This window comes from Trachurus japonicus, chromosome 3, assembly GCF_045865225.1.
Source record: "Trachurus japonicus isolate A0001 chromosome 3, Traja_1.0".
NCBI lineage: Eukaryota > Metazoa > Chordata > Actinopteri > Carangiformes > Carangidae > Trachurus > Trachurus japonicus.
In genome coordinates, this window is record NC_140909.1 from 1,766,328 (window position 1) to 1,787,056 (window position 20,729).

Genomic DNA, 20,729 nt, shown 5'->3' on the forward strand with positions numbered 1-20,729 from the left:
AGGTTTTATTTATCTTTCCTCCCCCTGGATGTTTGTCATGCCTCTGCTCTGACACTGGAGCTGCTTTACTTCTATTTTAGTCTCAGCTGCTGGTGAAGCTGAGCTGAGTCAGTCAGTCAGTCACAGTCTGTTGGCCTGAACTCACTGCAGCACTGACCCGTCCAGGTAAAAACTGATCTCATGTCAGCTACTAAAGTCTCTATCGATGGTTTAATTTAATCAACAGTTTTATTTGTTCTGCTGCTGCACAGTCTGTTTGCTCTGTTCAGGTGTGAAGCATAGACTGTAAAGGTGTGAAGTAGTAGTGTGGTTAATATGAGACGTCACGTGGTGTTGTTGTGTTGTTCTATTGGATGTTTGAAGTTGTTTATTTTTATGCAGTCCAGAATAAAAACCAAACACAAGTTTAATGCAGTGGATCTGATGTATTTAAGAAACCTTTTGCACACGGCACTCACATAGTTGCATTTCAAAAGTTTTCTTTTCTGCATAGATAGATAGATAGATAGATAGATAGATAGATAGATAGATACCGTAGATAGATAGATAGATAGATAGATAGGATTGGATTGGACAGCATTAAAACAGAATTTTGTGTCATTTAGTCAACAGATGAATTATATAATTATATATTATATAATAATCAATTTCTGCAACAGAGCATGATTTATTCTTATGCATTTTTACCTTGCTCATTCATACAAGCTTTACTTCGACTTGTTCTTTCATGACCACCCACACTTTGCAATATCTTTCACCAAACAACATATAGTTTCTATTTAATATTTTTTGGTAACACTTTATAATAAGTACACACTACTACACTTTAGTTAAGCATTAAATACTGAATTCATCATTTATAACACATGAATACTCATTAATATGTAGTTTATAAACACAGTTAGAAATGTTTTACTCATCATTGATAAGCACTAACTGTATTTATAAACTACATACTAATGAGTATTCATGCGTTATAAATGAAAAATTCAGTATTTATTAATGCTTAGTAGTGTTTACGTATTATAAAGTGTTGCATTTTTGTACAATAACAATGCATATTTTAGTTTTTTACATATATATTTTGTACATAGTAAATTCTTAATATTTGTATTCCTTACTTCTTCTTTACACATCCTGTGCTCTTTGCTGCTGTTACAAGTGAATTTCCCAACGTGGGATCAGTAAACAGTCTTGTGTCCTTGTCGTCTCAGAGTCTCTGTCGTCATGGACCTGTACGAGATCAGAGGAGGTCGACTGGACGTGATCACAGAAGAGGAGGCGTCCATGGACCCGTACGGCTCTTCATCTTCATCCCGAGGAGGAGGAGGAGGAGGAGAAGGAGTCGTCATGGCGACCCGAGACGTCTCCACCTTCCAGAGGTTTTCCGTCGGCACCAACGAGTCCCTTCGCTTCGAGCCGTGTGAGGAAGACTCTCCTTCTCCCACAGGGGCCGAGGATGGAAACGAAGATGATGATGATGATGATGATGTGTTCAGGGACCGAGGAACCGAGGTGGGAACTCCTAAACACAGCTGTGGATGAATAATACATAATATATCTGATCACTGAGGAGACACAGTCATGTTCTCTGTATCCACACCTTTAGTTAGTCGCTTGAACATTTTGAAATTCAGGGAGCTATGGAGGCTCATTATGGGATTTCTTGGTTTCCCTCGTCAAACTCATCAAATACACAATCCAACAACTCCACAACGCTCTGGTGGACAAGTTGTGACCTGCACATTCACCACGCTATGAGATAATAACACAACGTTACCACACAGAGTTGTTTTAGAGGGAAATTCATGCAAAACCACTGATGTGCGTTGCCTTCAGGGACAGTTTTTCATCAACAGTCTCTGTATTTCCCTCTAAAACAACTCTGTCTGGTAACGTTGTGTTATTATCTCATAGCGTGGTGAATGTGCAGCTCACAACTTGTCCACCAGAGCGTTGTGGAGTTGTTGGATTGTGTATTTGATGAGTTTGATGAGGGAAACCAAGAAATCCCATAATGAGCCTCCGTAGCGTAGCTCTGAGCAGCTCACGGCTCTGCTCCGCCGTTCTAAAAATAGCTTGCACCGACAATTAAAGGTAACGAACCTACTGCTATGACTATAGGGATTATGGTGATGGGCCAATTTGCCAAAATGTTGAACTATCCCTTTAAATAAAGGTTAAATTATACATTATGTGTATATTTTTATTTAATTTGTCAGACCAACATGTGTCAAAACAAACCATTGAAAACACTTGTGGTGAACCAACGTCCTCTAGTTTAATACTTTTTGAACAGTTATTGATTCTCCGACTCTTCCCAGGATGAGATCGTCTCCACCAGGAACCGGCTGCAGGGGAAAGTCACTGAGATGGAAAACTTTGCAGGTCACCTGGAGGAAATCTTTCTGACTGTGGAGGTAAATAAACGTCACACTGCAGTGGTTTCACTTTGAGTTATTGTTTCATGGCTGTGTGAGCATTAGGGAATACGAATTTTTATTGTTATTAAGTTTTATTGAACTCAAAGACAGAAATAAAGGTCAGATGTCAGATTTTATATTTATATATATATATATATATATATTACTTCATTGCTTCATAGATAGATAGATAGATAGATAGATTTATTTATTTCACTCTCATTTCACTCTCTCGACAACTTAATTGTACATCTCCATCCTCCCAACTGTTTTACATGCAGAGGGAAATTTTCAATATGTTATAAAGGTGCAATATGATGGAATAGACACTCCCATCTAGGAAGAAAATGTTCATCCATGAAATGTTTTATAGGAAGGTGCTTCAAGACACATCTAATTGCTCACCTGTAACTTTTGTAGTTATTTTTAACCCTTTAACTGTATGAATACACGTTTCTTTCTCTGTCATTTGTGCCCCAAATTCCTTTTTATTTTGAGATAGGCCTACTATTCTAAAAGTTGCTGTGGGTGGAGGCTTTAGGCTACATAAGCTGTTTTTGAACCGGGTTGCATTTATGGTAAAGTGAGTCAGTGCAAAAGTATTTTTGTCCTAAATAACCCTTTGAAACCAGTGCGTGTGCGTCTGTGCAGGAGAACTTTGGGCGTCGGGAGCAGCACCTGGAGCAGCACTACAACGACGTGCTGCAGACCCTGTCCCAGCGCTACGACGACAGAGCGGCCGGGCTGGAGGAGGAGAAGAAGGGGAAGCTGGAGGCTCTGTACCGACAGCTGCTGGGCTGCGGCCGCGCGCTGGACGCCTCCAAGGAGCTGATCGAGACGGCACAGGAGGTCCACCGCAGCAAAGACAAGAGGCTCTTCCTCAAGGTCAGAGTCAGAGAGAGACACAAACAGAGTTACAACTGGCTTCAGAATCCATTTTAAAGGGATAGTTCACCCAAAATTCAATTCAATTCATTATCTACTCACCCTCATGTGGACTAAGGGCTGAGAAGTTGCAGAGTCCTCCGTCCTTTCTCTGAGTTACAGGGGGGTCCGTGCAGCAGTATTTGTCCATATAATGGTTGTCAATGGATACCAACTTTCTTCATCCAAAAAGACACACCAAAAAACATCCAAATACCTCCATGCTGCTCGTCTGTAATGTCCCTCTTGTATTGAAGCCCCGACATGAGAAATTGTTCCGCCGGTGACACAGGAAGAGCAGTGAACTGAGACACTGGGAGCTTCCGCTACAAACAAGCTTAAAGCAACATTGCGGAGTTTCAGCTCAGTGCTTCCACCATCTGGTTGCGAAGCGCTATCGTCTGGGGGGGAAAAGCGTTTATTCCCATTAATAAACGACAGTATTTCCCACACACTTGCAAGGAGACTGTGTGGCGGGTGGTCGGGGGAGGGGAGGAGGGGGGTCGGGGGGCGGTGGTGGCGGCGGTGGCGGCGGTGGCGGCAGTGGCGGCGGCGGCGGCAGCGGCGACGACGACCGGAGGGGAACGTAAGTTTCGCTTTTACCCACCACGTCTCTCCCTCGACGCAGAGGGGATGGGAGAGGAGGGAGGGCGGTGTTTCGTACCCGTGCAGGGAAGTTCCATAGTGCAGTTTCCGCCGACGCGTCCCGGCTCAGGCTGCAGCGGCAGCACCATTCATCCTATTAACCATTTTTCTACCATTGCTGGAAACATTATTTTAAGGCCGAAAAACTCCGCAATGTTACTTTAAAATATAGACTTATTTAATTTTTTCGGAACAATTTCTCATGTCGGGGCTTCAATACAAGATGGACATTACAGACGAGCAGCATGGAGGTATTTGGATGTTTTTTGGTGTGTCTTTTTGGACAAAGAAAGTTGGTATCCATTGACAACCATTATGGACAAATACTGCTGCACGGACCCCCCCGTAACTCAGAGAAGCCACGGAGGACTCTGAAAATTCTCACAGCTCTTAGTCCACATGAAGGTGAGTAGATAATGAGTGAAATTTGAATTTTGGGTGAACTATCCCTTTAAGGTTTTCTCTCTGGTTCTTAAAGCTCTTATCAGTCCTGCTCCTTCGTATTTATCAGATCTGTTTTTTTTATATGAGCCTGTGAGAGCTCTCAGGTCCTCTAGTAGTCGTCTTTTAGTACCAAAAGTTATTTATTTAGGCTACTTAATTTAATTTTATAAATTTCCATTCTACTTTGTTTCTATTTGTAACTGTATATTTATATTCTAATTTATTGTCAGATTTGTTACACTTTTTATAATTTTATTTACCTGTCAGACCTGTTGAACAGAATTGAGATTTTAAAGAATTCACTGATTAAAGTTTCAACTGAGGCTGCAGGACAGAAATACAGAAGATCTTTTATATTCACATCACAGCCGTCAGACTTTTTAATTCTTCTTCAAATGGTAGAGGAGCTGACAGACAAATACATTTCCCTTTGGGGATTAATAAAGTCATTTGCATCCGTATTCAGTTAGATTTTGGTGGTCAAAGGTCACTGTGTCTCTCACAAAACACGTCTTCGGTCCTAATGAACAAATTCTTACGCTAATTATGAACCAAATTCAAACGTCTAATGTTTAAAATGAGGCAGGGATGCATTTTGTCAGGTTGTGCTCATGTTTCCTGTGTAAGTCTGTCTTACAGACTGATTGTTGTTATGGTTCAGATCAGATGTAGAATAATAAAACACAACACATGGATCTGAATCTGTATTGATCAGAGTTTCTACCTGGTTTCACTTTGTTGTTGAGTTGATTCCTCCTACCTTCCGTTGACAGACAGTAATGCCCACCATTAGAAGGTGAATATGAAGCTGCTCAGTGAGTACGTCACAGCTGCATGTGGTTTAAACAGACTAATACTGTTAATGCTCAGACTAATGGTATGTAGCCTACTATATACAGACTCATTTTGAATTCTTGGTTTTGCAAATAATTGGTTTGACATAAAATCCACTCACTTGCTTTCTGCAGTGAACTGAGGTGAAAGCTCAAAGAAAAGTGTGAATAAAGTGTGTGTTCAGTGTGAATATGATTGGACTGATCCTGATGCACGACACTTAAGCGTCTTTAACTTGGTTTTAAACCTCGACCTTCAAAGCTTTTTGTTGTTTTGTTAACCACACCGTGCAGGATCGAGGAGTTTGCTGCGGAGGAGCCCGACCTCACCTTGTCCACTCAGCTGGAGTTCACCACGCCGCTCGCCGACATGTCTGATGTTAAAACCATGATGGACTCCATCAACGTTGTCCCAGGTCTGATTTACAAACACACCAAGGTTAATTTTCCTTCTCTGCACAGTTCGATACAGTATGAACAGCTGATATGTGGTGAAGACGTACAGAGAACACCACACAGAGACAACATGGAGCTGTGTGACAGGTGGAGTTCTATTCATCATGATAATTAATACATTACATACTTAACAAGCCTGTAAGTTCAACACATCAGTATATGCTACTGTGATTTAACTAGCCTAGTTAAATAAAAAGATGTAGTTTAATACCATAATATATAGGGGTGACCAAAGGCCATGTGTCAGATATTGTGTTGGTCATAATACAGAACAGGTTGTGGCTCGTGTCTGTTGATTAAAGAAGTTTAAATATTTCCATGCTTGTCTATTCTGGGTCACATTAGAAGGTGAAGTGTTGGTGTTTTTACTGTTCTCCAATGTAAAAATGGGTCACGTTTGACCCTTAACATTATTCAAGGCTTAAAGCCATCTGCCTGTTGGTTGCCAGTGAATTAAATCAATAATGTGTTACATAAACATTTTTAATTTCGCTCCCCAATTTCTTTTTGTGCCCCCAAATAGTTTACTTTAGGCGTGCTCCTTGGGAATGTTATGGTAGAGCCCTCGCTACCGCAAATGCTCAATAAAATGTTCCTGCGACACTTCATTGTGCTTTATTGAATATATTTTCAACTACAAACAAGCCTAACACGCAATTGTATATATTGCAATCAATTCAATTCAATCAACTCCGCATTTCTTTTGTATGTTTTTTATTTGTCATGATAGGTCTTAAATTTCATCTATAATGGTCTTAAAAAGTAAATTTGGGCTTATTCTGACAAAACGGTAGCTCCTATCAGAAAAAGCAGCAGACCGTGGTCGTCGTAAGGACTTCCTGAACGCTTTGATATGATTTTGATGTTTCTAGAGTAAATATTTTGGAAACACTTAAGAGTTTTATACAGGAGTCCCTTCTGCTTCTCTCAGAAAATCTTTGTATTAGAGTCAATGAGGAGCAGGGAGGGACCTGGCCGCACTGAGAGGCTCACAGTTTAAATTCTGTAAGTCTCTCTGCTTTGTTGAGCACATTGTTAGAGAGAGGATGAGTTTCTCTACAACTGTGGAAAAAAATCACGTGTGTAGAGTGTAAATTGTGGCCGTGAGCAGCGTGGAAAGAGAAAAGTTTCAGATAATTTCAGACAACTTCTCCACCCACTCTAGCACGAACATTCCGCCCAATACACACACTTCTCCTAAAATGATCATGGTCATTGAACTGTGATTGATCAAAAACTATAATACCTATCGAAACGAGGAAAATCAAATCAATAGACGAGACCCGTGTCTACATTTTAAAGTTTAAATGGAGTCTCTAGGTGAAAGTATGCCGGAGTAGTAGATGTTTGAAGATGTCCAAAAATCCCATTCCTTTTCAATGGGAATTTCCTTCTTTCTTTCATCACTTATTTTTTTAAATTTTATTTAACCTTTATTTACCCAGGCAAGCAAATTAAGGACAAAATTCTTATTTTCAAGTGCAGCCTGACTTAAGACGTTTAACAATGTTTTTCTCCAACACACACAACACCAACAGCCCCGTCTGCCCCGGTCATCAACCCCCAGATGCCCAACTCTGCCTCCCAGACGTCGCTGCGTGTCTGCTGGAGCCTGTTCTCCGACGACACGGTGGAGTCCTACGAGCTCTACTACAGACCGGTGCTGGAGGACACACCTGCAGACAGCAGCTGTGCACCGCAGGGTAACACACACACACACACACACACACACACTGGGATGACTGCACAACACAACACAACACTGAACACCTTCTACCAAGGGCATCAATTTGGGTTAAACATTCGGGGGGATTAAGATCCCTGTGTCCATATATGGCGTCCTACTTTGATAAAAGGACAAGGCTAAGGTCGTTCCCATATTATGAATATGAATTACTTAATTAATGCCCAAAGGAAAATTCATTTGTCTGTCATCTCATTGCCATTTGCATTCTTTTTTAATGCATTTTATTTTGTTGTGGTGATCAACAGGTTTATTCTGACAGGACTAATAATGCTTATTCATTAATTTGTCATAACACAACTTGCCACTGTGAAGCTATTTCTTAACAGGCAGGCAGCTATGAACACAACGCCACACCTTGTCATTAATATAATGTAAAGAGTAATTTGATTCCAAGAGAAAAGCCGATCAGTTCTCAGATCAGATCTAAATCCTACCAGCATGTTTACTCTGTGGCTCCTCCTCTAACTTTACCTCCGTGCCAAGAATGCACTATTTAACAGCTGAGCAATAATCCAGTCTGGCAAGTATAATATCTTATCCCTGTTTCGTCCCGTCTGTTTTGTTCCTGTTAAATGAATGACTGATATTAAGACGACTACCAACTTGTTTAAATGCAATCAAATGTAAGGCGTAGAATGTAAGATATTACTGCAAACACGATGTATTTAGATGTCTATTTGACTGATATGATATTGAAAATGTGATATGTTTTTTACATCTCTTTTCGATGTGAGACTAGCTTGTGCCACTGGCATCAGCTAATGGGGATCCTTTTAAATAAATAAATAAAGCCAGGAACAAACTATCAACCAGCTTCACATTTCACTTGTTAACTCACTGATGTGATTGTTTCCTCCTTTGGACAGTTGGTTTTTCTCCTTTTATCTGATGAACCAACTATTAAATAAAATAGTTTCTCTTTTCATTCTGTTACTGAGCAGAATATGGGTTTGATCCATTATGTCTGGTTACATTGGCTGGATTTGATTTTCGGGGGGGTTATAACCAACCTACACTCCCTCCATAAATGACCCCTTTGCCCTCTGCTGCTGCTGTGTGGTGTCTCTGATGGTGTTTGACCTGTTGCTTGTGTTCCAGTCAGTACGGTGAAGGTGAAGGAGACCCACTGCACCGTGACAGATCTGCTGCCCAACGCTCAGTACGAGCTCTGGGTGACGGCCACCAACACCACCGGCATCAGCCCGGCCAGCGAGAAGGCCTTATACATGACGGGTAATCAGATTACACACAACACAACAACCGCCGGTCATCTAGTTCAAGGTCTTTTGGTCTCCAGACCAGTCCAGACCACAGCTGCAGTGAAATCTTTGTTTTGTTTGTTTTTTAAATCACAAATGTCTCACTTTGGTTTCTGTGATGTAATTCAATAAATTACAGATAATTAGGGCCACGGGCAATCGCACCGGGCACTGATCCCTACAGCTATGAAATAGCTGCAGGGACCAGTGCCCGGGCGAAGCCCGGGCACTACTGTTATTGTGTGGATTTTTTCCTAGTTATTTTTCCACTTCCGGCCAACTTTCGGTTCGCTACTAGTCCTGCAACTCGAAGAGTTGCAGGACAAATTATATATCAAAATGTGCGTCCTGATCGGGATCGGTGTGCTATTACTTTTCTCAACAGTGTACGAATTATTCGCGACGTAAGTCGCGATTTACTGCGCAAAATTTTTGCATGTAAGTCAATGGGACGGGCGGGAAAAAAAGAGCGAAAAAGACCAATCATTGGAGTTTAACAAAAGTCTACTGCTCAGGCATACTTTCACCTAGAGACTCCATTTAAACTTTAAACAGTAGACACAAGTCTTGTGTATTGTCGTATTACTCCACGTTTTGATAGGTCATATAGTTTTTGATCAATCCCTGATCAATGACCATGATCATTTTTGGAGAAATTATGAGTTTATAATGGGTGTGTATTGCATAGAATGTTCGTGTCAGAGTGCGTGACATCATCGGTTAGAGTGGGAGAGAGTGAAGAAACATTCTGTATTTTTTCTGGATAAACTGTGAGCACGGCCACAATTTACACTCTACAGACATAATTTTTTTCAGAATTTGTAAGACAAACTTGTTATCTCTCATGTCATGTGCTCAAAATATCAGAGAGACTTACAGAACTTACAGAATCAGCCTCTGAGTGCGGCCACGTCTGTCCCTGCTCCTCATTGAGTCCAATACAAATATTTTCTGAGAGGAGCAGAACGGCCTGATGTTTTAAAACTGCCAGCGTCGCCAAAATATTTACTGTAGAAACACCAAATCGTACCGAAATTTTCAGTAAGTCCTTAGAGCAACGTTGATCTGTGTTTTGTTCTGATAGGAGTTACCGTTTTGTCATGCTAGGCCTAATTGTGAGACCGGTTTAGAGGCAGAAAATCACTCTTTTTCTCCACGTTTCTGTCTGTCTCAGCCTGCGGGGGCCCCTATCGCCGTGGTAACCTCTTTGATCCTCAGGCCAGAGCTCGTTAACTTCATAAACAATCCACCTGGCGCTCGTTTAAATGTTTATAAACACAGACACAGCTAAATCAGACTGACACAGGATGCAGCTACTAACTAACTATGTGTCAAGTCAGTCACACACACACACACACACACACACACAGACTCTAGAGCCAGCTTCATGTGATTACAGTTACACACACACACACACACACAGTTAACCTAATGTGGTTACAGCTCCTCCATATCAGTGCTTATAGAAAGATGATCATGTCTGTCTGATCAGCTCTGTCTTGACCTTAAGATCGTGGGTTTGATTCCCATGTTGACAGAGATGGCACAACCCGCAGTAGCTCCCGTGGCCCATTCAAAATTTCCCGAGAGGAAATTTTCTAGTTCAAATAGTTGTACTAAAGTATCTGCTTCGTCAACTATTTTGATAATCTAATAATCAGTTTGAGTAGTTTTTTTAAAGAAAAAAAGTCAAAATTCTCTGATTCCAGCTTCTTAAATGTGAATATTTCTGGTTTCTTTGTTCCTCCTCCTCCTGAGTCTTTCTTTGGTTTGTGGACAAAACAAGACATTTGAGGACGTCATCTGGTGGTTTGAGAAACACTGACTGATAGTTTTCAACAATTTCTTAACATTTTATTGACCAAACAATTTAGCGATTAATCGTTGAATCAATAATGAAAATAATCGCTATTTGCAGCCCCGCATTAAATATGGTTTAGATTTTAGATCAAATCATCTTTTCTTTGTAGCTGAGGAGGAATAATGTAAATATCAAGACACGTGGTTATTATGAGGACTGGGACTGGAGACAGTGATGGACTGACATAAATAATTCTCCTGTTCTCTGATCTATTCTCTCTCTGTGTTAAATGTGTAAATGCTCCAGCTTCATAATCACATGAATGAAGTCTCCTCTGCTCTCTGCTGTCAGTGCCGTCTCCTCCGCTGGTCCAGCAGAGGGAGAGCAGCAGCTGTCCCGACGCCGCTCTGATCCGCTGGGAGTCAGGAAACACCAACCCTGTGGACTCGTACACGGTGGAGCTGAGTGAGCTGAGGACCGACGGCACCGAGAGCCACGTCACCGAGTAAGACACTGCAGTCCACAGGTTCACGCACACACACACACGCACACACACACACTCAGGGTTTAATTAGGGCCACGGGGGCAAAGCATTGAAGTCAATGGGACGGGCCGAAAAAAAAGAGCAATCATTGGAGTTTTACAAACGTCTTCTGCTCAGGCATACTTTCACCTAGAGACTCCATTTAAACTTTAAACAGTAGACACAAGTCTTGTGTATTGGTGTATTATTCCACGTTTTGATAGTTCATATAGTTTTTGATCAATCCCTGTTCAATGACCATGATCATTTTTGGAGAAATTATGAGATTATTATAATGGGTGTGTATTGCACGGAATGTTCGTGTCAGAGTGCGTGACATCATCGGTTAGAGTGAGAGAGAGCCCAGAATTTTTCTCTTTCCACACTCCTCCCGGCCACAATTTACACTCTACACACATGATTTTTTGTAGACAATCTTGTGCTGTCTCTCACAATGTGCTCAAAATATCAGAGAGACTTACAGAATTTGAATTATCAGCCTCTGAGTGCGGCCACGTCTGTCTCTGCTCCTCATTGACTCTAATACAAAGATTTTCTGAGAGAAGCAGAACGGACCGATGTTTTAAAGTCGCCAGTGTCTCCAAAATATTTACTGTAGAAACACCGAAATCACACCAAAGCGTTCAGGAAGTCCTTGCAGCGATGACGGTCTGTGTTTTGTTCTGATAGGAGTCACCGTTTTGTCATGCTAAGCCTAAATGTGAGACCAGTGCAGAGGCAGAAAATTGCTCTTTTTCTACACGTTTCTGTCTGCCTCAGCCTGGGGGGCCCCTATCGCCGTGGCAACCACCTCAAGTTGCCTTGGCAACCTCTGATCCTCAGGCCAGAGCTTGTTAACTTTATAAACAATCCACCTGGCGCTCGTTAACATGTTTAGAAACACACACACAGTTAACCTAATGTGGTTACAGCTCCTCCATATCAGTGCTTATAGAAAGATGATCATGTGTCTGATCAGCTCTGTCTTGACCTTAAGGTCGTGGGTTTGATTCCCGTGTTGACAGAAATGGCAAAACCGGCAGTAGCCCCCGTGGTCCTATCAAAATTTCCCAGAGGAAATTTTCTAGTTTGTGCTTCTTGTTTTCACACACACACACACACACACACACACACACACACACAGATATAAAGTTAAAATAACCAAGTTGGACCTGGATGAGATGCTGGATGTGCAGAGTAGGAAAGCTGCTCTGCTGCATCATATTAGTCTCCTCTGACCCGTCCTTTTAATAAAGCTTTGGCTTCAGAAATCCATAAACAAAAGGCTGCGTTAGTGCTTTGCCTGGGATGTTTTGAGGTCCCATGGTTATAGAGCTGCTGAATCAAGACACACTCTGTCCTAGAAAATCTATTCTTAGCCTCGGCTCCTGCAGCACTGTGACTATGAGCCTCAGCTACAACTCTGTCCTCACACAGGGGTCATCTTTTATTTCTCATTTCTCATCTGGACTTTTTATTCAAATAATTTGGGTCATGTTTGCACCATGGAACGTTTAGATTCCTGTGAGCTAGAAATACAAAGTTCATTTGTTAAAAATGAAATTCAGTCATTAGTGACTCCCCCTCATGCTGATGAATACTCCAAATACTCCTAGTACTACTAGTTTTTTATTCCTCAAAGTGCAGCTGGAGACATGGGAGGCCGGTTCATAGTCCAACCAAAACTTTATATGAGAGTAATAGGGCCCGACACAAAAACGTCATAAAACTACATAAAAACCATTTAATATTCCTCCACACTGCTCGTCCACTGCAATCCAAGTGTCCTGAAGGGAGATAGTCCAGAGTTTACTGGAAACTACGACATTTAGGACATTTTTACAACCTAAACAGATTGCACTTTGACATTCATGTGCCCCAGGCAAATTCAATCCAGGACTGTTCAGGCTGTAAAAATGTCCTAAATGAGGTAGTTTCCAGTAAACTCTGGACTATCTCCCTTCAGGACACTTGGATTTCAGTGGACGAGCAGTGTGGAGGAATATTAAATGGTTGTTGTGTAGTTTTATGAACGTTTTTGTGTCGGGCCCTATTACTCTCATATAAAGTTTTGGTTGGACTAGGAACCGGCCTCCCGGGTCTCCAGATGCACTTTGAACTTTTTCTTGAAATCTTACTACTTTCTTTCTAGAATTTTTAAACTTTTTTTTTTATTTTGGGAAATTTTACCACTTTTTTTTTTTTTTTTTTTTTTTAATGTTTTTGGAGAAACTGTACCACATTAATTTCCCTACAATATTTCCACAAATCCACGCCACTGGCCCAACAAATATTTCTGGTGATTGCTTCAAAATTTTGTCCAATGGGGGTCCGTGGTCTCCAGATGCACTTTGAGGAATAAAAAACTACTCCGGAGTATTCATCAGCATGAGGGGGAGTCACTAATGACTGAATTTCATTTTTTAGTGAACTATTCCTTTAACCTTTTGTTTTTATGCTGTTCTTTAAAAAAAAAAAAACCTAATTCGTCCATTTCGTGTTTCAGAAGCTGAGAAACAAAATGTTTCTGATCAGAAAACCTTCTCTCTTTCCTGTCCGTGTCTCCTTCAGGTCCATCGTTGCCGTGCCGACCTGTCAGTGTCTGGTCCAGCTGCAGACCGGACGGCGCTACCTCATCTCCGTCAGGGCGGTCAACATCGGCGGGCCCAGCGACAGGAGTGATGTCATCACCGTCTCCACAACAGGTGAGGGTCAGGGTATTCATATTTGTACGCCATTATGTCACCAAATAATTTCCTGGAGATAAATAACTTCTCATAAGACCAAACCCAGATAAGTATTAAGATAAATATATTTCCATACAAAAGTTTCCATTTTCCATACTTGCATAGGAACTCTGTAAAAGATTATTTCTCCAGAAAAAGAAACATCAATATGTTTTACAGAACTGCATAAGAATATTATGAACAGGAAAAAAAAGAAACTAAAGCTCTGTAATATTAATAGCTGTGCTGTGGAGTTGCATGAAATAAAAATAGTCAGGTATTAGTGCACACTGCAAAAACTCAAAATCTTTCCAAGAATATTTGTCTTATTTCTTGTCAAAATGTCTCATTTCTAGTCAAAACTAATCTCTTTCCACTTAAAATAAGACTCATCACCTAAAAATTAACTTGTTTTTAGACACTTTTTACTTCTTTCAAGCAGATTTTCACTTGAAATAAGTAGAAAAATCTGATAGTGGAGCAAGTTTTTCTTTTTTATTACGAACACAAAAAACTTGCTTTCACTGGCAGATTTTTCTACTTATTTCAACCAAGAACCGATACGAGTTGTTGTCGTCTCACCTGTGCAGGAACGTTCTTCCACCTGCTGGAGGACACGGCTCATCCCTGTCTGTCCGTCTCCGAGGACGGATTCACCATCTTCTACGGAGACGAGGAGCTGCCCATCAGCGCCATGGCCTTCGACGACCGCACCTTCAGCAGGTCGACACGCCGACGACACACAACCTCTACATGCAGCTTCCTCTTAAAACCCTCATGCTGTCCTCAGGGGTCAAGGAAGGAAGGAAGGAAAGAAAGAAATAAAGAAAAATGAAGGAAGGGAACAGATTGGATCAGGGAAGGAAGAAGAACGAAGGGAAAGAAGGGAGGAAGGAAGTGAAAAGGATGGGCAAAGAAAAGGAACAGATTGGGTCAAGTAATGAAGAAAAAGGAAGGATGGAGGGAAAGAAGGGAGGCTGGAAAGAAAGAAAGAAAGAAAGAAGGGAGGAAGGAAGTGAAAAGGATGGTGGGAAGAAGGAAGGGATAAAGGAAGGAAAGAAGGAAGGGATAAAGGAAGGAAAGAAGGAAGGGATAAAGGAAGGAAAGAAGGATGGGCAAAGGGAACGGATTGGGTCCAGGAAGGAAGAAGAAGGAAGGATGGAGGGAAAGAAAGAAAGAAAGAAAGAAAGAAAGAAAGAAAGAAAGAAAGAAAGAAAGAAAGAAAAGGAACAGATTGGGTCAAGTAAAGAAGAAGAAGGAAGGATGGAGGGAAAGAAGGGGGAGGAAAGAAAGAAGAAGAACGAAGGGAGAGAAGGGAGGAAGGAAGTGAAAAGGATGGTGGGATAAAGGAAGGAAAGAAGGATGGGCAAAGGGAACGGATTGGGTCAAGGAAGGAAGAAGAAGAAGGATGGAGGGAAAGAAAGAAAGAAAGAAAGAAAGAAAGAAAGAAAGAAAGAAAGAAAGAAAGAAAGAAAGAAAGAAAGAAAGAAAAGGAACAGATTGGGTCAAGTAAAGAAGAAAAAGGAAGGATGGAGGGAAAGAAGGGAGGGAGGAAAGAAAAAAAGAAAGGGAACGGATTGGGTCAAGGAAGGAAGAAGAAGGAAGGATGGAGGGAACGAAGAAAGAAAGAAAGGGAACAGATTGGGTCAAGGAAGGAAGAAGAAGGAAGGATGGAGGGAAAGGAGGGAGGGAGGAAAGAAAGAAAGTAAGAAAGAAAGGAGGGAGGAAGGAGGGATGGAGAGACAGAAGGAAGGGAGGAAAGAAAGAAAGGGAACAGACTGGGTCAAGGAAGGAAGAAGAAGGAAGGATGGAGGGATAGAAAGAAAGAAAGAAAGAAAGAAAGAAAGAAAGAAAGAAAGAAAGAAAGAAAGAAAGAAAGAAAGAAAGAGAACAGATTGGGTCAAGAAAGGAAGAAGAAGGAAGGATGGAGGGAAAGAAAGAAAGGGAACAGACTGGTCCAAGGAAGGATGGAGGGAAAGAAGGGAGGGAGGGAAGAAAGAAAGAAAGAAAGAAAGAAAGAAAGAAAGAAAGGGAACAGATCGGGTCAAGGAAGGATGGAGAGAAAGAAGGGAGGGAGGAAAGAAAGAAAGGGAACAGATTGGGTCAAGGAAGGAAGAAGAAGGAAGGATGGAGGGATAGAAAGAAAGAAAGAAAGAAAGAAAGAGAACAGATTGGGTCAAGAAAGGAAGAAGAAGGAAGGATGGAGGGAAAGAAAGAAAGGGAACAGACTGGTCCAAGGAAGGATGGAGGGAAAGAAGGGAGGGAGGGAAGAAAGAAAGAAAGAAAGAAAGAAAGAAAGAAAGAAAGAAAGAAAGAAAGAAAGAAAGGGAACAGATCGGGTCAAGGAAGGATGGAGAGAAAGAAGGGAGGGAGGAAAGAAAGAAAGGGAACAGATTGGGTCAAGGAAGGAAGAAGGAAGGAAGGGAAATGATGGTGGGAAACAGGGAGAGAGGAGGGGAAGAAGGATGGAGGAAGGGAGGAACAAAGAAAGGAAAGGAGTGGAGAAAGGAAGGGAGGAAGGAGAGACAACTTGAAACAGATTGGGTCAGTTTGACCCCGGAGGACGACCGAAGGGTTAATAGTGTTAATGTGTAAAATAAGTGTGTGTTCTTGTACTTGCTACATTGTGAGGACCGGAACGAGTTTTTAACCAACAGACTGAGGACATTTTTTCCAAGGGCTGTTTGAGGGTTAAGACGTTAGATTATAATTAGGTTTAGACTAATGGTTAAGTTTAGGCATTTGTTTTGGATGGTTAAGGTTAGGGTAAGGGGCTAGGAAATACATTATGTCAATGACATGTCCTCATAAAGATAGATTTACAAGGATGTGTGTGTGTGTGTGCAGGTGTGTGGCCGTCCTGGGGGATTTGATCCCGGTCCGAGGTCGTCACTACTGGGAGGTGGAGGTGGACGACGGGACGGAGTTCCGGATCGGAGTCGCGTACGAGGACACGGAGAGGAGCTCGTACCTCGGAGCCAACGGCCGCTCCTGGTGCATGAGGCACATCCTCACCCCCAACAGGTCACACAGTTAGCCTACTATCTGTCTTTCATTCATTTATCCATCCCATAATGAGGCTTTATCACTCACTCTGTCTGCAGCAGAGGGAATTCTGAAAACTTTAATACTTTGTCCAGATACTGGGTCAGATGAAACAACATTTAAATTAGATTAGATTAGATGTATTCATCCCACAACGGGGACATTTTAGTTGTTACATCAGCCAACTTAAAGGGATAGTTCACCCAAAATTCAAATTCCACTCATTATCTACTCACCCTCATGTGGACTAACAGCTCTGAGAATTTTCAGAGTCCTCCGTGGCTTCTCTGAGTTACGGGGGGGTCCGTGCAGCAGTATTTGTCCATATAATGGTTGTCAATGGATACCAACTTTCTTTGTCCAAAAAGACACACCAAAAAACATCCAAATACCTCCATACTGCTTGTCTGTATTGTCCCTCTTGTATAGAGGGTATGCACATGACGTCACAGTACTCGGACGTCGCTGTGGAACGTCCACTGAGTGGCAAAAAGACGAGTGGCAGAGCCGCCAAAGTTTAAAAACAAGCAAGTAACGAAGCGATTTTCTCCGAGCCCACACAAGTCTGACATGTCTAGCTTTGCCAGCATGTAAAGCAGCATGACCTAACAGCTGCTAAACATCTTGAGGACACGTCTCACTTTGACCGAGTTACATTCAAGAACCTGTTCTCAATGACGTTAAGTAAATTCACATTCACGGTCATTTTTTTTTTCCGATCGATCAGCTGTGTTTACAGTTTCAGGTGTCATAGTTCTGATGTTTAGACAGATACATTAGTCCTCTAACACATCCTTCAGTTTGACTGGTCAGAGTTTTTCAGAATAAAAGCAGCTAGTCCTCTAACACATCCTTCAGTTTGACTGGTCAGAGTTTTTCAGAATAAAAGCAGCTAGTCCTCTAACACATCCTACAGTTTGACTGGTCAGAGTTTTTCCAGAATAAAAGCAGCTCGTGTTTTAGTGTCGGGAGTCACTGTCAGGACGACAGTAACAGCTGTAATCTCGTCTCTCTGCACAGTAACAGTGAGCCTGAGTTAACTGCAGCTTTCAGCAAATAGTGTTTTTACTCTCAGCAGTGTTTTTAGCAGTGAATCTAAGGGGCTTGATAAATACGGCCCCTGGTATTCTCATGGAGCTGTGGAAGTAACAGATTATTAACGGGTTGAAGAAGCTTGTGTTGTTTGTTCAGACTTGTTTTTCCAGTTTGTTGTTGTTGTGAGCTGCTGAAGACAAACGGGCTTTGATTTTTCACAGAAACAACACAAAGCAACACAACACAACACAACACAACACAACACAGAGACCAAGGAGATGCAGATTCTTCAGACAACCTCAGACCAGAATGAGCTGCTGCTCCTCCCGGGTCGCTCCCTCCGCTGCAGCTCATGGAAACTGGGCCAACACGGTATTTTTAGCCACAAGACATTTTCCCTCTCCTAAGCATAAAAAAAGAAGAAAGAGAGAAAGAAAAAGAGAGAAAGAGAGTGGATCTGCTCTTTGGAACAACTAACTGAGCCCGTTGAAGGTAGAGGAGAGTGTGATCTCCTGTCACTTTATACAGGTTTGTTGCTATGGCGATTCTTCTAGACGGTTGGATCGTCACACGGAGCGCCACCGACACCGTTTCCCTCCAGCAGAACCTGGACGCTGCGTTTCCTTTGTGGTGAAATCAAGTCACAGTTTCCTTTAAAGGGATAGTTAAACATTCTGTCAAATCAGCCCATTGCCATAATCCCTATAGTCATAGCAGTAGGTTCGTTACCTTTAATTGTCGGTGCAAGCTGTTTTTAGAACGGCGGAGCAGAGCCGTGAGCTGCTCAGAGCTACGCTACGGAGGCTCATTATGGGATTTCTTGGTTTCCCTCATCAAACTCATCAAATACACAATCCAACAACTCCACAACGCTCTGGTGGACAAGTTGTGACCTGCACATTCACCACGCTATGAGATAATAACACAACGTTACCAGACAGAGTTGTTTTAGAGGGAAATTCATGTAAAACAGCTGATGCACGTTGCCTTCAGGGACAGTTTTTCAGCAAACAGTCTCTGAATTTAAATATTGATTAATCTGTTGATTATTTAAACAATTAATTGATTAGTTGTTTGGTCAATAAAATGTTAATAAATGTTGAAAAATATCAGTCAGTGTTTCTCAAACCACCAGACGACGTCCTCAAATGTCTTGTTTTGTCCACAAACCAAAGAGAGACTCAGTTTATTGTCATAAAGGAACAAAGAAACCAGAAATATTCACATTGAAGAAGCTGGAATAAGAGAATTTAGACTTATTTTCTTTAAAAAAAACAACTACTCAAACTGATAATTAGATTATCAGAATAGTTGATGATTAATTAAATAATCGATTATTGTTGGATTAATCGACAATACAATAGCTGTGGTCTTCACTGGTCTGGAGAAAACATCCAGAGACAAGACCAAGACCTTGGAGACGTGGTCCTACACTGCAAAAACTCAAAATCTTTCCAAGAATATTTGTCTTATTTCTTGTCAAAATGTCTCATTTCTAGTCAAAACTAATCTCTTTCCACTTAAAACAAGACTCATCACCCAAAAATGAACTTGTTTTTAGATCATTTTCACTTGTTTCAAACAAATTTTCACTTGAAATAAGTAGAAAAATCTGCCAGTGAAAGCAGGTTTTTTGTGCTTGTAATAAGAAAGAAAAACCTTTTTTTTAAGTGAAAATCTGCTTTAAAGAAGTAAAAAGTGTCTAAAAACAAGCTACTTGTGATGAGTATAAGTATATAAGTATAATGAGATTTGTTTCGACTAGAAATAAATATTCTATATTCTAGGTAAGATTTTGAGTTTTTGCACTGTACTACAACAACACGACTGTTCATTCATTAATTTGTCTTTTTTTTTTTTAATCCTTCAGACATAAATATGAGTTTCTACACAAAGGCTGGAGCCCAGACCTGCGGATCACGGTGAACCCGGTGCGGATCGGCGTTGCCCTGGACTACGAGCGCGGGACTCTGTCCTTCTTCAACGTGGATCTGGAGCAGCACCTCCACACCTTCAGCTGCCACTTCCACGGCTTCGTCCAGCCCTGCTTCGGCCTGGACAACCCCGGAGCGCTCACCGTGCACAACGGCATCCCGGCCCCGGACTACACCTTCAACTGACTCAGAACAAACCTGGAAGTGACTTAGATATTATTACAACCAAGGCCGTTACCATGGAGCAACATTGGGGGGGGGGGCAAATCTCTCTCTTTCTATACTGTATATGTATATACCCTACTTTTCGGACTATAAGCCACTACTTTTTTCCCCAGCTCTCGTCTCTGCACCGCAACACAAACGCGCTCCGTAACCCGTAATCTTTTGTTCATGACGGTTAAGACTACACAATCACGCCTAACGTTTTCCACCGCTCCATTTATTGATGTTTCACCGGCTTCGTTGTAAACAAATGCACATGGAGGAGAGGAGCGTAACCAGAACAGAGGAAAAGTTAGCAGACTGTCACAGTTCTCTACTGTCTTTCTGTGGAAATATCTCATGTTACAACATGAAAACCTGCAGCTTATATTCAAGTGCGGCCTAGATATGTATTTTCTTTTAAAATTTAGCTGGTGCGGCTTATACTCAGGTGGCTCTATAGTCCGGAAAGTACGGTAAATTAGTTCAGTGAGATAATCTTCACATATGAACTCCTTTTCTACCGTATCTGATAGGGCTGGGACGATATGCTTTTCTCCCGATTCAATTCTTCTACGATTTTTTGGATGGCGATTCAATTTAAATTGCGATTCTACAATATTATATATTCTCTCGATTTTTAGTCTTTAGCATTTTTTACATTTATCTGCACACAAATACTGTAGGAGCCTACATTTAACATACTCCATTATAAAGTGAACTTAAACCC

The 20,729-nt window shown here is 41.5% G+C and overlaps 1 protein-coding gene across 1 annotated transcript; it reads left to right on the top strand.

Moving 5' to 3' along the window:
• Positions 1–28: 28 nt before the first annotated feature.
• fsd2 (fibronectin type III and SPRY domain containing 2) lies at positions 29–20,037 on the top strand. The gene is made up of 13 exons (XM_085804848.1): positions 29–165; positions 1,217–1,515; positions 2,325–2,420; positions 3,075–3,308; positions 5,210–5,232; positions 5,564–5,685; positions 7,264–7,428; positions 8,571–8,705; positions 10,884–11,037; positions 13,627–13,760; positions 14,372–14,504; positions 16,629–16,805; positions 19,732–20,037. The coding sequence occupies exons 2-13, from the start codon at positions 1,228–1,230 to the stop codon at positions 19,979–19,981; spliced, it is 1,911 nt and encodes a 636-aa protein (XP_085660974.1). The 5' UTR covers positions 29–165; positions 1,217–1,227; the 3' UTR covers positions 19,982–20,037.
• The last annotated feature ends 692 nt before the right edge of the window (positions 20,038–20,729 follow it).